The sequence below is a fragment of the Solanum verrucosum genome, unplaced genomic scaffold, assembly GCF_900185275.1.
Source record: "Solanum verrucosum unplaced genomic scaffold, falcon-dt-bn FXZP01000108.1, whole genome shotgun sequence".
NCBI classification, from domain to species: Eukaryota; Viridiplantae; Streptophyta; class Magnoliopsida; order Solanales; family Solanaceae; genus Solanum; species Solanum verrucosum.
In genome coordinates, this window is record NW_026020274.1 from 5,364,905 (window position 1) to 5,383,079 (window position 18,175).

The 18,175-nt window shown below is 30.7% G+C and overlaps 1 protein-coding gene and 1 non-coding gene across 2 annotated transcripts; both read right to left on the bottom strand.

Annotated features, from left to right (window-relative positions):
• Positions 1-5,893: 5,893 nt before the first annotated feature.
• LOC125834106 (metallothionein-like protein type 2 A) lies at positions 5,894-7,265 on the bottom strand. The gene is made up of 3 exons (XM_049513289.1): positions 7,111-7,265; positions 6,289-6,360; positions 5,894-6,183 (listed from the first exon to the last, which is right to left on the bottom strand). Exons 1-3 carry the CDS (start codon positions 7,173-7,175, stop codon positions 6,099-6,101), a joined length of 222 nt encoding a protein of 73 aa, XP_049369246.1. The 5' UTR covers positions 7,176-7,265; the 3' UTR covers positions 5,894-6,098.
• A 3,832-nt stretch (positions 7,266-11,097) lies between these two features.
• On the bottom strand, positions 11,098-11,214 carry LOC125834174 (U5 spliceosomal RNA). The gene has a single exon (XR_007443332.1). It is a non-coding gene; the product is annotated as a U5 spliceosomal RNA (small nuclear RNA).
• Positions 11,215-18,175: the final 6,961 nt, after the last annotated feature.

Genomic DNA, 18,175 nt, shown 5'->3' on the forward strand with positions numbered 1-18,175 from the left:
CTGCCACTTTGTTGGAAGTATCATTCCCTTTAGGATTTGAATTCCTTTTTGGACAAGTGTCCAAATGTTCACACAAGAGTAAAAATTCACTCATGTTTTCAGCTTGTTCAGTATTGAGTTGTTGTATCCATACTACATCATCCTTGCTTGTTCTGACAAGCTTTTTAATTCATCACTCTTATGACATCAAATGGTTATTTGGTAGTGATTTTACTGAAGCACTGCCTCTTAATTTCCAAAACAATGAAATAAGTTAACAATCAATAAGTTTTATTTTAATGCTAGATTTGATGGCTTAGAGCTTTGTTACATTTAAAACAATTAGGTTGATGAATTTATTTGTGGGTCAATGAACCGATTAACTTTTAATATTTGAAGGAGTAAGAGTTCATTAATGGTAGATCAAAGAGAAATATAAAGTATATGCTTTTATTTCTTAATAAGTTACCGTAAATGAATAAAACATCATTCTACTTTCAATGTATAATTGAAACTGCATTCACTTCACAAAGAATAAATTGTGGGAGTGATAAATTGTCAATAAAGATGGGGAATGACAAACGGAAGAAGAGGAAAATAGAGAAATTAGTCAAGGATGATGTAAACAACAACTTATTGATCATGATGGAAAGCAGTTGATTTTTTGCGTTGAAAAATTGCAAGAGTTAGGAGTTGGAGAAGATTAACAAAATGACGAGTGGTGAGTTGTTGAAAGTTGCACAAAAGTACAACCGGATCCCCCCGTTAGTAGTTAAAAATAGGGGAGTATGAAAGTAAGGGGGTAGCCGCTTGTAAATAGTTTCACTTTTTGGGGTACAAGTGTTCTTTCCCCAAAATTAGGCATCCAAATATAGGTCATTTAACTTTTTGCTATATTTCATTGGATCTTAGTGAATTACATACTGCTATACTTGGATGCCTAATTTTGGGGAACAACACTTGTACCCAAAAAGGGAAATTATTTACAAGCGGTTACCTCATTACTTTCATATCCCCTGTTTTTAACTACTAGCGGGGGGATCCGATTGTACTTTTGTGCAACTTTCAACAACTCACCACTCGCCTCTTTGTTAATTTTTCCAACTCCTAACTCTTGCAATTTTTCAACACACATAACCATTTGTTTTCATCATGATCAATGATGTTGTTTCCATCATTCTCGACTAATTTCTCTATCTTCTTCTGTTTATCATTATCCATCTCTTCATCACTCTCACGATTTGTGAAGTGAATGCAATTTCAATTATACTTTGGAAGTAGAATGATGCTCTGTTCATTTTACGACAACATATTAAGTAATTTTCCCCTTTGATCTACAGTTATATGAACTCTTACTCCTTTAAGTATTAAGAGCTAATCAGTCCATTGACCTACAGATAAATTCATCAATCCAATTGTTTTAAATGTAGCAAAGTCCCCCAAGGCCTAGCTCGAGTGGCAAAATTTGGAGAATTTGTGGCTTAAGGTCGCAAGTTCAAGCCCCACACAATGCAAAGTGATGCCCGGTATTTAAGGGTAGAGGGGTGGGCCCATCATCCACCGAGTTTAGAAGACTGTGACTGGTCCAAATGGCGGGTCACAGACGGATTTCTCGGTTATCAAAAAAAAAAGTGTGGCAAAGCTCTAAGCCATCAAATCTAGCATTGAAGATAAAACTTATCGATTGTTAACTTATTTTAATATTTTTGGAAATTAAGAGATAATGCTTCGGTGAAATTGAAATAATTTAGTAGTGTTTTCACTGAAGCACTACCTCTTAATTTCCAAAAAAATTGAAATAAGTTAACAATCGATAAGTTTTATTTTCAATGCTAGATTTGATGGCTTAGAGCTTTGCTACATTTAAAACAATCGTGTTGATGAATTTATATGTGGGTCAGTGGACCGATTAACACTTAATATTTGGAGGAGTAAAAGTTCATATAACTGTAGATCAAAGGGAAATATATTATAGTATATGATTTATTTTCTTAATAAGTTACCATAAATGAACAAAACATCATGCTACTTCCAAAGTATAATTGAAACTGCATTCACTTCACAGAGAACAAATTATGGGAGTGATGAATTGGGGAATGACAAACGGGAGAGGAAGATAGAGAAATTAGTCAAGGATGATGGAAACAACAACATCATTGATCATGATGGAAAGCATATGGTTTTGTACGTTGAAAAATTGCAAGAGTTAAGAGTTAGAGAAGCTTAACAAAGAGGCGAGTGGTTAGTTGTTGAAAGTTGCACAAACGTACAATCGGATCCCCCTGTTAGTAGTTAATAACAGGGGGGTATGAAAGTAAGGGGGTAGCCGCTTGTAAATAGTTTCCCTTTTTGGAGTACAAGTGCTCTTTCCCCAAAATTAGGTATCCAAGTATAGGCCATTTAACTTTTTGCTATAATTCGTTGGATCTTAGTGATATTATAAGTTTAGCCCATTTTAGTTTTGTATCGTTTTAAGGATACAAAACATAATGGTAATGTTGAACAAGTTTGCACATGACTCTTGAATGCTGACGAAGAACATTTTGTTTTCTTGTTTCTTTTAATGTTGGTTTACCAGTCAATTTGCTCTCATCAATGCCATGATTATTGTGATGAAGATTGAAATAATGAAAGCACTATTCTAGAATAGTTGGTTCTCCTCTTTTTCTTCAACTTACATGGACTTTGGTTCTCCATTTCTCTGGCTCCGATCAATAATTATTTGTGGATATTGCACGTGTCATACGGTATTTCAATCAATAATGTTTGATTCTGCAGCTAATTTTTTTTAATGATTCCGGAAATTCTGTAATATACATCACTTTCACTCCAAGGAAATTTTTTTTATGAAGGGGTGAGGGGGGTAGCAATATCTCTATTCCATTGGTCTTACAGACTCAATTTTGTATGTGGACATGTTTATTTTGAGTTTTCCAACATGATGGGTTTAGGCTCTTGATAATGTTAGCAGATATTTTTAGGATAAGTTGATAACCTATTCAATAGAATGTCTATGATTTCTCAAATAAGATGCCCTTATATAAGACTTCTATGTTTATCTGATTGATACCAACTTTATACAAAATATTCAGCCTTTCTCAAATTCAAATAAGGATCTAAATGTCGAAGAAAATGAGAGGTAGACAACTAGGATTGTATAAGACTAGTATGTTAGCCTTTTCCCTTTATTAATTGGTGAAATGGAGAGGTGTAGGATAGTTTAAAACTGTACTTTCATTTGGAGAGGTGTAGGATAGTTTAAAACTGTACTTTCATTTTTTAGTTTAACAAGTTGAGTTAGCAGTGAAGAGATGGATGTATTAAACTCTTCTTCATTGTGTATTTCATTCTTTATTTCTTCTTTCTGCTGCTAAATCAGATTTTAGGAGCAAAAGTCATGATACTTGAGGCCTTATCCAGGAACAACTGACTGATTATCGTAATCTCTCTGGGACACCATATGAAACACTTGCAGCCCTAAACCTCTTTAGGGTGATATGCATCCATTCTTTTATCCCTTTTATGTAAGTTAACCTACTTTAATAATCAAGTTAATTTGCCAATTTCAAAAAAAAATAATCAAGTTAATTTGCTATTTCAGTTTTACCGTTGCGTGGTTTCTTTTGTTGAGTTGCATTTTACTCTATGATATTTTGATGTTAGTCATGTAAATTTGCTGTGTGAGTGTGTTAACATGGCTGGAAGTTTGATGCGACAACTCTTTTCCTTTTCATATTTGAATTTAATTTAGTTAGAGAAGAACAAAAATAGAAAGAGCTTTTCTATCGCATCCAATCCTGAATGTTCGTATGCATTTTAAGGAAAAAAGTCTTGTCGTCTAATTTTTCTCACTTTGCTAACAGTTGGCAGTATAACTTAGTTATAGTTTGATCAATGATTCATAAACAGATATGTTACCTCTGTTATCAGTTCTTTGCTAACAACTTAAGTTTTTATTTTTAACAGACCTAATTGCTCTCAAAGTGTATATCTGATTGACAAACGTCAATCTTTTATAATTGGTTAATATGTCATAGACATGATCGAGAAAGGGGTGTTCCGTGCACTAAAGCTGGGCTATGCGTGGGATCCGAGGAAGGGCTGGACCACAGGGTCTAATCCAAAAAATCATGTTGAACATGGAGCTGCTATAGTGATGCTCAAGGCCAACTGTGGTGAATTAAATTACTTTTAGGATGTAAACTTCAAATTATATTTAAACAATTTCCTACTAACATGATATATCAGGTATCTTTTGCAGGTATTGAAGTGTTCACTTGAGCAAGTCAAGATACCAGTTGTCAAGTTTCTTATAATTTTTCTACTGTTAGGTAAATAATTTATATCTTTTGCTGAGGATGTTAGATTTCTTGAAGGGTTGTGTAAATAATACAATGACCTACTAAAGGATTTTTTTTACCTACTAAAGGTTAATTTCCAGTAATAATTGATGTTGAAACATAATTTAGCGACAATTATGTTACTGCCGTTAAACAATTGTCGCAAAAATCTTTACTTGTTGCAGTGAGTAGATGTTATAAAAATTGTGCATTAGTTAGAGCTTGCAGCTTGGCTGAGGCTGATTGAACCAAAAGAAATAGAAAAAGATTACCAAACTATGGGTTTGCAATAGTTTTGATCGTGCCATTCTGAATTTCTCCCATATAAAGTGTCAATCTATCTCTATACGTTTTGTTCTATCATAAAACACTGGATTTGTAGCATTTACTGTCATGTTTACTTGAACTGGTAGACTGATATTTCCAATTTCCTTAAGTATCCCAGAATTCATGTTAGCTTAACTACGGTAGATGCTAAGCTTATGTATTCAGTTTCAGCTGAACTTCTAGACGCTATACTTTGCTTTTTTGATTCCCAAGAGATTAAAGAGTCAACTAGTTTAGGTTGTTCATTTTGAAGGCTTGATGTAGTGCTGTCTTGGTTTCTTTAATTAGTTGTAAGTTTCTACCAGTGATAAGCATGCCATCCACATATACTAGGATGACTATCAGATCATTTCCAACTTTCGTCGAGACTAAAAAGTGATCATCTTGGCTTTGTTTGAACCCAGATTGCTTCCAATAACTTTGTATTCCATCGTCTTGGGGGATGTTTTAGGCCATACAAGGATTTTTAAGAAGCTTACATACTGGTCTTGTGTCCCTTAGCTCTTAAAACCTTATAGAAGATCCATGTAGACCTCATCACGAAGATCTCCTTAAAGGAAAACATTGTATACATTTTGGGTTGATCACTTGATACCATTTTGATTACCTCTGGTAATCAATGCCCTCTTGTTGATTGTATCCCTTTGCTACTAATCTAGCCTTGAACCTTTCAATTCCACCTTGCGTCTCTGTATTTTATCCTAAAGTCCCATTTGCAGCCAATGCCAGTAGGCCTCTTTCCTTCGGGTAGAGGAACTATTTTCCGAGTGTTGTTACTTTCTAGAGCAGCTATTTTACCTTCATTGCATTGGATCTGAGACACCTTCACTATAAGATGATGATTCTACCTTTGTTGAACTAGCAGCAGCGAAAGCTCGATAAGCAGAAGAGAGAATGATCATAGCGAATGTAATTTGCAATGATGGAAGGTCTATTGTGACACCCCAACTTAAGATAAGAAATCTCACATCGGCAGAACACATGAGAGATGTTGGGTATATATAAGTAAGCAGACTCGTGCGGGCCTAGGTCCAAAGCGAACAATATCACTAGCGAGTTGGGTTGTTACATCCATGCTCATACAACATTTCATATTGCGACTTAATTCTTAAGCACAGATCATGTTAATTAAGTAAGTTGCAGCTAGAACATAGTTAACAAAAGCTTAAAACACTTTTGACCTTCCAAAAACTTGGCCAAACAGACTATAAGTTGTAAAGAGATCTCTAAAGGAAGGAAGGAATTAATAACAAACTTATATGATTGTATATATTTCTGTTATACCCCAAATTCAAATCACACTAGAGAAATATATCAGTTCAAACAAACATAGAAGAAAGGCACAAACCTAAGAAGTGATCATCATATGATCAGTTCCATGGCTCTACTTTATTATTACAGAATTAAGCTTGTATAATAACACACACTTAAATTACTGTGGAAATTAGTAATTTAGCAATTGCAAGGGTCACAAGTGCAGTTTGATCCACATTTGCATCCATTTCCTCCTTCTGCTTTCTCCTCAACCATTCCATAGCTACAACATTACATTACATTAGAAGTAAGTAATCTTTTAAATTTCATTTCCCAATTTAATAACTATATAGTATATGTTTAAAATAAAGGGAAAAAATAAACGTACTTGTTGATGGGTGCAACACCTTGAACGATGGTAAAGGTAGCAGACTTCTCCATGTCTGGGTACATTCCACATCTACAATAATATATATCGAAAAATGTTTAGTGGTTATTTTCATTGATTTTTTGGTTGAATAGGTGTGAAAAGAAAAAATAGTAATGCTTTCATACAGAAAAAGACATGAGAATCTGTTTTTCACAATGTATTTTTCTAGATTGTTTGATAAAAATTGAGTAGAAAACTTATGTTCTGTAGCCTCCAATTTACTACTAATTTGTGGTGGGAAAAACTTTGTTTCTAGTATGGCCTATTCTTTTCTGGTGCATATGGGTAGGAAAAAAATATTGAAAATACCCCTAAATTTTGCGCAAATTATTAGTTTCATCTTCGAATTATTGACAGTCTTAAAAATATCCCTTAACTTGACTAAACGAATTTAAACACACCCTTGATCTTGAAAATGAGTGAAATACATCCCTTAATTCTTGTAAGTTAAGGGGTGTTTTCAATACTTCTCTCGGTTTTTATTAAGAACTCCATGCTCTTACAAGAGTTTGAGACTACTTGCTATGTCAATGTGGCAAATTGGGAGTGTATCAAAGTTTAGTTAGTCAAGTAGAGGAGTGTTTTAAGGCTGTAATAATTCAAGACGAAACTAATAATTTGCGCCAAATTTAAGAGTATTTTCAATACTTCTCTCCCTAAACCTATAAATTCATATAAAAAGGATTAAGCAAGTGGTAAACATTTTTCATTAAGATTGTGGATACGAGTAACCAAACAGATTAATATATAATTGGTAAGTGGAAATCAAATGAAAGTTACCCTCCACAGCCACTGCCGCACTTGCAGCCAGATCCACAGCCACAGCTTCCTCCACAGCAAGACATGTTCACTTAATTTGTTTTTGGAAATGAGAGATTAAATTTGTTGTAAAAGAAAGTGTAATCACTAAAGCAAGTTCTTGTTGTAGTTGGGATGAAAAATGAAACATAGAGTGAGGGGTTTTTATAGGAGAAAAAAGAATAAAATTGGTGATATATGTGTGCCTAACACGTTACGTTGACAATTAAATGAAAATTTGTATTTAATAGTAATTTATTATGTTAGAAATATCTATAATTATTTGTTTAGAGGAGAAAGGCATGGAGCTTGCTGCCACAAAGAGTAGAATTGATCAGCCACCCCCACAATGTTTGACATTCGTGTGGTGGGTTCGAAAAATCTCGTATATTTGGGGCTAATTATATTTTATTTCTAAAGTTTCAATCACAAAAATTTTGAATTTTTCATCACTCTCGGATACACTCCTTAGTTGTTGATACATTACTTAATGAGATGGATGTGATGGATGTATTCAAGAAGAGATAATGTATCTAAAAGGGGATAAAGATTTATTTGAGAGGGGATTTTTTTGTAAAAAAAAAAAAAATGATAGGAAATTTTAGAGATTATGATATTTTAAGTTGTGTATTTATGTAATTTTTCCCGAATTATATACTCTACTACTTAAAAAATAAAGTACGTTAATTACTTTGAGAAAATATGAAATTCGCTATGATATTTGTCGACAGATTCTAACTTATCTGTTGTTAAAACACTGTAAACTAATTAAATTATCTTATAATTCATAGCTAATTCAAAATTAAATGAAATTAGCATGAGATTTTTCAATTCTAAACAATGACACTTGGGTTGGGCATCAATATAGGACTTAAAGACTTTTAAGTACATATTAAATAACATTATCCAATTAGTATCGAATTGTTGGTGACATGACTTTAATTTCTTACCTATATAATTTGATTCCACTTGCTTTTAATAAATGTAGGCCTTTTATTTTGTTCCATTAAATAATTTCTAAAAGCATCAACAAGACCATATTCATTTTCCTGTCTCAATCAATCTAACTAGAAAGGCATATATTTGGAGTTTTTAGATTCTTGAAAACTTAGCAACATAACAACCAAAGAAAATTGTTCTTTGTTAAATTCTCCATAACAATCAGAAATTTCATGTTGTTGAGTACATTCTCACGTTACCAAATTTTTATTGGTTTGATTTGTCTTTCACACTTTTTCCATTTGTATTTGATAGAGCTAGTTTTATTAGGAGTAACATTTAATAAATATTTGCAATCTTCAACAAATGATCGCAAGAGAATAATGTTATATGTCTTTATTTTAATAAGCTTGACGTTAAGTAAACCATCTGTTTGCTGCATGGATACTTTTACCATAAAAATTTTTAGTATGTCTCACGTATCTAACGGTAGTTGTGTCAGACTCCTTTTAATATAAATTTGAATCCATTTTTTTTTAGTTGTGCGAGACATATAGTAAAAAAAAACTCCTCGTTCTACTAAAGGATGTGTGATAGGTAGTAAAAATCTTTTTGCCCTTAAAGATTTTAGATTTGATTATAAAACTGAGTCCTCTTTTATAAAGAGCGTTGAAACCTTCATATTGAATTTTCAATATTGTGAATTTGAATAAATCAGATTAGTGCATTTTGGATGGTAAAAAACTAAGAGATGCTCACAAAAAAATCCTTTTCTTTTTCTATTTCTAACCGTCCAATATGGTGTTTCATCAATCATCAATCTCTTTTGCTTTTGGTGAATACATACCAGAGGCTCAGCCAGAATTTTTATTAAGCAGGTTAAAAAAATTTAAAAAAATATATACAAACTAGTCAAAGGAAGTTTAACATTTATTACATATACATAAAAAATAATTTTAATCATATATAAATAGTATATTTTTTTTATCGAAAGAGAATGGAATAAATTTCTGACCATAAGTTGACTTCGCCCCTACGTACCATACCTTTCAGATATCTTCTACTAAAAGAAATATATCACGGGACTCGAGGGGTGTAAAATGAACATGTTTCTTATACATTAAAGACTATTTTAATCAAGTAAAATACATTTTAAAAAATCAAAATAAAACACCACACATATATTAAAGACCATTTTGGTCATTTTCTCATTTATTATAAGTCTATAACAACATTTGATATTTAAATCTTATTCGTCTATTATAAATAAAATAACCCAAATAATCAATTTTACAATCTTTTTATGTGTGAAAAGAAAAAATGATGCAACTAAAATTCTGTAACTTCATTTTTAATTTTCTCACGTGTTCCAAGTTCACAAGAATTTTGTCGTTTTAGTTTCATTATTCGAACGTATAAAGTTTTATTAAAGTTATGTCTTCGATAAAATATAATTAATAATTATTATTTTCATTATAAATAACAAATCAAGTACATACATATTGTAAGGTTATCATGAAGAAATAAAATAACAATAAAAAAATTAATTAAAATATTTTTCATCGATTATAATAAAATACTATTATAAAAAGTAAACATTATAGAAAATTCTCACTAAATATATCTAAAAATCCTTGTTAATAATCACTCCAACAGTGTAAAAAGCAAGTAGCAAAAATAGCAATAATTAAAGATTTTTTTTGCCTTGAGATAAATCATTTCAATAAGAGGCAATATGCATTAAGTCCCGAGAGAACTCCAAAGTCAACCGTGCCTAGGAATTCTCTACGAGTAATAAAAATGTTGGAAAAGGCAAGCACAAAATAAATGTGCATGATAGGACAATAGTGGAAGAATATCCGAGTCAAAACTTTTCCTTCTATTCAAGAGAAGACAAAAAAATGCAAGAAAAACACTGTTGGAGCAGCAAACAAATCAACCAAAGCAAAGAAAATAAATGAACACACGAGACACCAAGTTTAAAGTGGAAAACTTCTTCGGTGTGAAGAGTAACAATCACAAGGCCAAAGCTACACTAAAATCAACAAGATTTACAAAAGTGTTCTCCAAAATGACAACCAATGCAATAAAGTGTCAAACAATGAGCAACACAACTGCAAGACAGCACCAAAAATTAGAGAAGTAAAAAAGGAGCAAAATCACCAAAATGCAGCTATTGTTCACGAGCTAAAATCGGGAACTACGTGACTCCAAATCACCTCTCTCAGTTCCCAATCAAAGATTAAGTTGAAAGAAATAAATTGTCCAAATATCAGCTCAATCGAATAAGAAACAAAGCGGGAATCGCGATTTGAAATTGGCTCCTAGGGCTTGTGCAAAAATATGCATTCTCTCACTTTTCTATCTATATAGCTGCTGATCTAATTCTTGTGATACTCCAAAGTAAGATCCAAAAATAAAGTCTTACATATGCACCATAAATATTGGGCTTATGAGAAAAGAGGGATAGTCAATTAGGCTAAATTTATTCACAAATGAAAGGAAGGAGACTCAAAACCTTAAACTTTTATCTATTCACGTAAAAAGAGAAAAAGACCCAAAACCCAAAAAAAATTATTTGGGGCTCAATCTTGCAACGCTGGAAATACGCGATCGTGAGAGGGGTGAGAATGATCGGACAGCCAAGGTTTTTTTTTTAACTAACTAGACATCCAAATTCTTTGACCACCGTGAAGAAATTATAAACTAGAGATCAAAGGCTACCACATCGACCAATTGACAATATAACAATTTTAAAAAGAAGGGCAAGTATATTTTTCATTTTTTAAATTGTTGTTGTAGTAGTACTATTTGATTTTCGAGTATTTATGTTAAACATTACCATGTGTTTAACAATTTATTGTATTTCTTAATTAATTGACATCAGTTCCACTAATCTGATTTTGTTTATTTTCTAAATCAATAATTTATTTTTGAGTTAGCAAACAATGCACCAATAACTATTTTAAAAGTTTTAAAAATGTCAGCAACGTAAATAAAAACAACATTAGTTTAAACTAGAATGGTTGGGAATCTCAGCTAAGAGAACCCCTCCAAAAATTGGCGTATGCCACTTTTTGCAACGCACACACAGTATTCTTTAGTAAAAGGCGAAAGAATAGTTCGCTATGTGTTCATTGCGTGGCTGCGTGAGTTACAAGTCAGCACAAGGAGCTATTTTTATCAGGGTTGCACATGCTGCTGCTTCACTCGTAGCCGATGTGGGATTTACGTTCTACGTTGTACTATAATATAAGTCAATGTATGAAAAACTTCCAAAAAAAAATTCAAACATTAGGCCTTAAGTAGGATTTTTTAGCTACATTTTCAATAATTACAATTTATAGCTATACTTTGGTTTGCTATGAATTTGTATTCGTGGTACTTTTTCGCTGATTTCAGAGAAAAAATATAAACTGATTCGTATGAAAATGAATACATATTAGGAGGAGAGAGATGTGCGAGCTGATCAAGAGAGGGAGGAGAGAAGATTGTATTTTGTATTTATTTTGCATTGTGTTATGTATTTATTTAATGTATAACCGTTTTGTATTTGATATTAATTGTATTTGAAATACAACTGTATTTATGATCTCTCCTCCCTCACTCGATCTCGCTTGTCTCTCTCTTCCCTCTCTTCATCTCAAATACAATTGATACAAGTACGTCTATTTAATATATCAGGTACCTTTTGTAGGTATTGAAGTGTTTTGAGCGAGTCAAGATACAAGTTGTCAAATTTCTTATAATTTTTCTAGTGTTCGGAGAATAAGTATTTATCTTTTTGCTAAAAATATAAGATTTCTTTGAAGGTTTGTGTAATCAATACAATGACTATAATATGCGTTTGGTCTTGATCAATTATTAACTTTAAATTATTGTGAAGTTTTGAGATTGGATAAGATTAGGACCACAATTGTAGTTTCATAAATTACATAGATTGTGGTATAGTGACCAAAAATATGATCCCTAAAAGTGTTGTATGGGCAGTTATCAAATCTCGTTGTTGTTGTTGACGGCAGAAACAATAAGGATGGGTTGCGATCAGATTTTTTTGATCTCTTAATACTTTTTGACCTTTCAAAAACTTGGTCAAACAGACTATAAGTCGTAAAGAGATCTAAATGAAGGAAGGAATTAACAAACTTATATGATTGTGTATATTTATGATGATATATTTCTGTTACACCCCAAATTCAAATCACACTACAAAAATATATTAGTTCAAACAAACATAGAAGAAAGGTACAAACCTAAGAAGTGATCATCATAATTCATATGATCAGTTCCATGACTGTACTTTATTATTACAGAATTAAGCTTTTATAACAACACACACTTATATTATTGTGGAAATTAGTAATTTAGCAATTGCAAGGGTCACAAGTGCAGTTTGATCCACATTTGCATCCATTTCCTCCTGCTTTCTCCTCAACCATTTCATAGCTACAAAATTATATTACAAGTAATCTTTAATTGATTTCCCAATTTAATAACTATATAGTATATGTTTAAACAAAAATAATAAAATAATAGACCTACTTGTTGATGGGTGCAACACCTTGAATTATGGTAAAGGCGGTGGACTTCTCCATGTCCGGGTACATTCCACATCTACAATAATAAATTTCATCAACACACACAATTGTTCTTCTATGCCGCTAAAAAATCACTATTTTTCTAGTAAAAAATCTTTGGCGGTTATTTCATTAATTTTTTTATTGAATCGGTGAGAAAAGAAAAAACAGTAATGTTTTCATACGAAAAAAAAATTAGACAGTTTCTCAATATTTCAGTGAGAATTTGTTTCCCGTTATGCATATTTCCAGTGAACTGGTTCAATGAAAAATGAATGGAATAACATGTACGATACATATTTTCCACTTATTGAGATGGAAAAACCCATTATTTCTATTAGTGTGTATTCTTTTGTGGTGCATATGGGTAGAAAAGGAAAAAAGGAGTGATGTTGACATATGCGGATTTAAGGTGGATTCTATCTAAATTCATTGTTTTTACTTGAATTATACACCTAGTTAAGTTTAGACGTGTGTTTGAGATTTTGATTATACTCTAGAGGATACTTATGCCTTGTCCACTATAAATATCTAAATTATTCACTGATAAAGAAATTGACATTTTAACAACACAAAACATTATATTAACGTTTTCTCAATTCTAAAGTTTTCTCTCATCATTTTCTCGTTTAAAACAGACTCATAAAGAATATTCATACCGGAATCTCTGATTCCAGAATGAACACTTAAAGTTGTTATCAAAATAATAATTGAAGCAATGACACTTCAATTTTACTGATTTGCTCACTTAGCTTATTTAATTATATTGATGTTCTTTATAAGCTCATCAAACAACGTCCAATCAATCTCCATATTATTAAGGGGAAATTGTATGAAATAACAAAATTATTAATTCAAATTAAATGTTATAGTCATAGTTTATTTTATTTGTAATTCGCAGCAAACATCCATTTTTTTTGTCATCTGGTTCGATATACAATTACTCATTTCGATATACAATTACCCATTCGGTATACAATTACTATTTTTTAGTTTGTTTATACAAATTCAATTTGTTGTTTGTATATATTACCCATTCGGTATACAATTACTATTGATTAGTTTGTTTATACTAATTCAATTTGTTGTTTGTATATTTTCCATAGTTATACATAACAAGACATGTTTGTATAATCTCTGTATGTATATATGTAGTAATTTTGTTTATATACAGTTACTATGTTTTAGTTTGTATACAAATCAATATACAAATCAAGACATGAGAGGTTTTTATGTATAAGTATACTAAAATATACAAATATAGTGTATATGTATACCAAAATATACAAATGCACTGTATATATATACCAAAATATGCAAATGCAGTGTATATGTATATCAAAATATACAGATTAATAGTCATAGCAAACATAAAGTTTGCTATGAATCGCAATTATACAAACTATAGTTATAGCATACAAATATGATTTTTATATTTGCTAAACCTAAAATTTACTCTTTCTTTAACCTTACAATAAATTCAACTAAATACCATTTTTTGAGCAAGCAAAATTTATATATAAAAATCCATTAGAATTGTAACTTTGGTAAACATGGATCCATAATTATAAAAAGGGAAAAGGGTCTGATATACCCCTCAACTTTGCTATTTGAAGCTGACATGTCCCTCGTTATGAAAGTGGCTCATATATACCCTTACCGTTATACAAACGACTCACATATACCCCTACCATTACAAAATGAGCTCACATATACACTTCATTTAACGGAAGTGAAAAAAATAATTTTAAAGTTATATTTTTGACTTTTTTAAAAAAAAAATCATTTAGGGGTATATAGGATTCTTCTAGCAAAGTTCAAGGTATATTTCAATTTTTTTCATACATAAATTATTTTTTGACTTCTTTGATTTTCATTATTTTAGTTTCTTATTCTTATTTTATTTTTTTCTTTCATTCCTTAGTGTAAAGAAAAAAAAATTAAAACTATTTTTTTGTGGCTATATTATAATTTATTTATTTTTTTGTCTATATTGTAATTTACTTTTTGTATTTGAAGAAAAAAAATTGGTCATCTATAATAAGTTTTACAAGAATATTAGTGAAACATAAATAAATTTGACCACCAAAATAATAAATCTAAATTAGTCATTGAACAAAAAAAAAGTCAAAAAATATGTTTGAAGAAGATTAAATATACCCGTATGGGATTATAGTTTTTCTTTTAAAAATAATAATAAAAAATTAAACTAAAATTATTATTTTTTCATTTTTGTTAGAGGGAAAGGGTATATGTGAGCCATTTGTATATAATTAGGGGTATATATGAGCCACTTTCATAACGAGGGGTGTATCAGCTCTAAATGGCAAAGTTAAGGGGTATATCATACCCTTTTCCCTTATAAAAATACGATGGATTCAATGTGAAAAACTTTAAAAATTGAATAGATAAAATTTAAATTCTAAATCTGCCTCTGAACAGATGCATATGAAAATGAAACATAGAGATAATATATACCACTATGTCCTTCAAGTTCTCAACCTTCTTGTATCATATAAGTTTAATTCATTCCGAATCTCTTTGGTCTCGTTGTCTCCACCATGCATAAAGTGAATTGGACATAATTATTCAGTGCAATCTAAATTATATTTATTTTAATTATTTGACTATTTGGTACTCTATTAATTATTTGGCTAGACACATAATAGCGTTTCACCAAAAAAAAAAACCCAAAACTAATAAGTGCATAGTTAAAACGCATAGACTTTAGAGATTAAAGATGAAGTAAAAGAAAATATACAGATAAAAAAGGCTTTTTTTTAGCTTAAAAAGGTGATTGACTAAAAACAATATATCTCTAGCAAAAACAATACATAAATTTAGCAAAATTTATCTTGCTAGATGTGATAATTGAAAGAATTCTGTTCAACCGTCCAAAGGCATAGGTCCAATGTTCCTATTTTTAAAATTCCATAAAGTCCTAATCAAATTTTATACAAATTTAGTTTGGGCCAAAAAAGAAAAATGTACACAATCGATATATGTAGTTATTGCACTTAAAAATAAATAAATAATGTTTTTAAGGTAAAACTATGTGTTTTTTTTTTTCTTTTTAATCCCTCCCTAGGAGCTCCCACCCCTTTTGCTTCCTTGGTGACTCGAACTAGCAACCTTCGGGTTGAAAGTGATGGGTGCTTACCATCCGAGCAACTCCCTCTTGTCAGGTAAACTATGTGTGAGATATTATGAAGAAGTAAAAAAAAGTAAAATACACAATTAAAATGAAAAAAAAAATTGTATATGATTATGTGGCAAATAACGATTGAAAAGTAACTCTATAAAAAAAAAAATACCCCACGAAGTAAAGATCAATACTTTTTCTTACACAATAATGGGTCGTTTGCTAGAGTGCATTAACAAAAATAATGCTTAAATTAGCTTTGTGTATTAATAATATTGTTTGGTACTTTTTTTTTCCTTCATGGTACACTTCATTGTGCATTGATGAGTGTATTATTAATACCATGAATTTTTATATATTAGTAGATCTGTCAATATAGGCTAACACGCTCCATTTGGACCAATTCATACAAGCTTTGAATTTGACAAGTCGGGCTAGCTACTTTTTTGTGGTCCAGAAAATGGTCAGCCTAGCCCATAAGTACGTTGGCTACGGGCTCTGCCGGGCACACACTTTTTTAAAAGTATAATTTTTTAAATCAAATTATTATCATAAATATCGATAAGACAATAATACATAGTGTTAGTGTAACTACTTGTTGATCAATCCACAAATAAAATTATCTTTATATTATTTATTAAGTTTGATTTCAAGTAAAAGCAAAAATAGCTAAATAGAAATATTAACCTAATAATTTTCCAATGATCATAATAAAATACAAAAACTATGACAATATTCCATATACTACGACCTACATAGTAATTTCTATAATTTTTAGAGAATTTTTATTTTATGTAGTACATATTCTATAAACATAATTTGTATTTAAATTATAATATTTCAAACTTTAAATAGGTTTTGAATTTGGACTCTTATTTTTTTTAATACTTTATTTATAATTTTATTTTTTAATTGATTTTATTTGGCCCATGGACCGTCTCTATCCATATTTCTCAAGCCCTACAAATCAGCAGACTTATTTAGGCCGGGTTAGATGAGCTCAAAAAGTCTTAGTCTAGTCCTATCAAATCACGGGTTAGGCTAGACCGGCCCAACGAGCCTAGCCTATATTGACGGCTCTTGGTATTAGTAATGCAGAGGAATTTAATACATGCATTAACATGGTTAAAGACCCAATTGCCCCTCAAAAGTACTTTTATATCTTTTCAAATTATGGAGGATACTTTTATAATAATTTTTTTTATACAATGCATATTTTTTTCAATACACCAAACCAAACAATATGTATAACTAATGCAAGCATAACTAATACAAATATTACTAATGTAAGCACTATTAATACACTCTATTTATCATTATTTCTACACACTCTACCAGCGAATGATTAAATTCAACAATAAATATCATTACAAATCTCTTTTTTTTTTTTTAAATTATTGAGATAGTCTTATTAATGCGAAAATTAATATGGGATTAGATATGTATTTTCGCTGAACAATAAAAGTACTTGAAATTTTGAGATCCATGCATATTCATTCTTTTAATCGAGTATTATTTATTTTATAAGTGAGATTAGTACGCCATTAAAACTAAATATTAACCATTTTTTTTAATAATTTACTTTTGAAGGACATAAAAATCAAAGAGAGATTTTATTAATATAGAATTAAATTCTGAAAACAAAAAACAAAAAGAATATTATTTATTAAATAAAAGGTCCACCTTTAATAATTTTGAAAAAAAAAAGTAAGTGAATATTATAATTAACCAAATTCAAAGAAATTTAGGGTAACCTGTACTTCTTCCAATTCCTTTACCGCCATCATACTTCTCCTATACTTCTCCGGTGCTCGCAGCTTCTTTGCTGCCATTGAAGTCTCGAGTTCTCCAAGTAGGTACTTTTTTTTTCTTTCTTTTTTCTTATAATCTTTTTTTTTCTGGTCCTCATTGGCGATTACATGGATAGGATTTTTGGCTCTGTTGTTTTCGGGTCGTATAAACTTCGAAGTTCTATGCTATTTCTTTATTTGTATAATTTTGGTATCTGTTGCTCTGCTAGTTTTTTGGCTTAAAAGACGGTGTTTTTTACTAAACCTTAAATTTTGCTGTTATTAGTGAGCTGAATCTGTTTAATTGGAGAAGAATTAGTATTTAGGATTGAAATAGACTACTATGTTAAATAGTATTTGATATTGTTGTTGTGTTAACTGGTGCTTGATCGTGGTGTTCGCGTTGTTTGGTGGTGCATTTAATATATGATTAGGAAGAATGTTGAATTGGGGTTTATCTTTTGCTTATTTTTGCAATCTTTAGGATTTGATTCTAACCAAAAAGATATAAACTGCTAAATTTATTGGCTTTAGGTTATGGAATAGGGGGTTGATTTTGTAATTTTCTAGTATCTCGTATGAACTATTTGGGTGCGAAT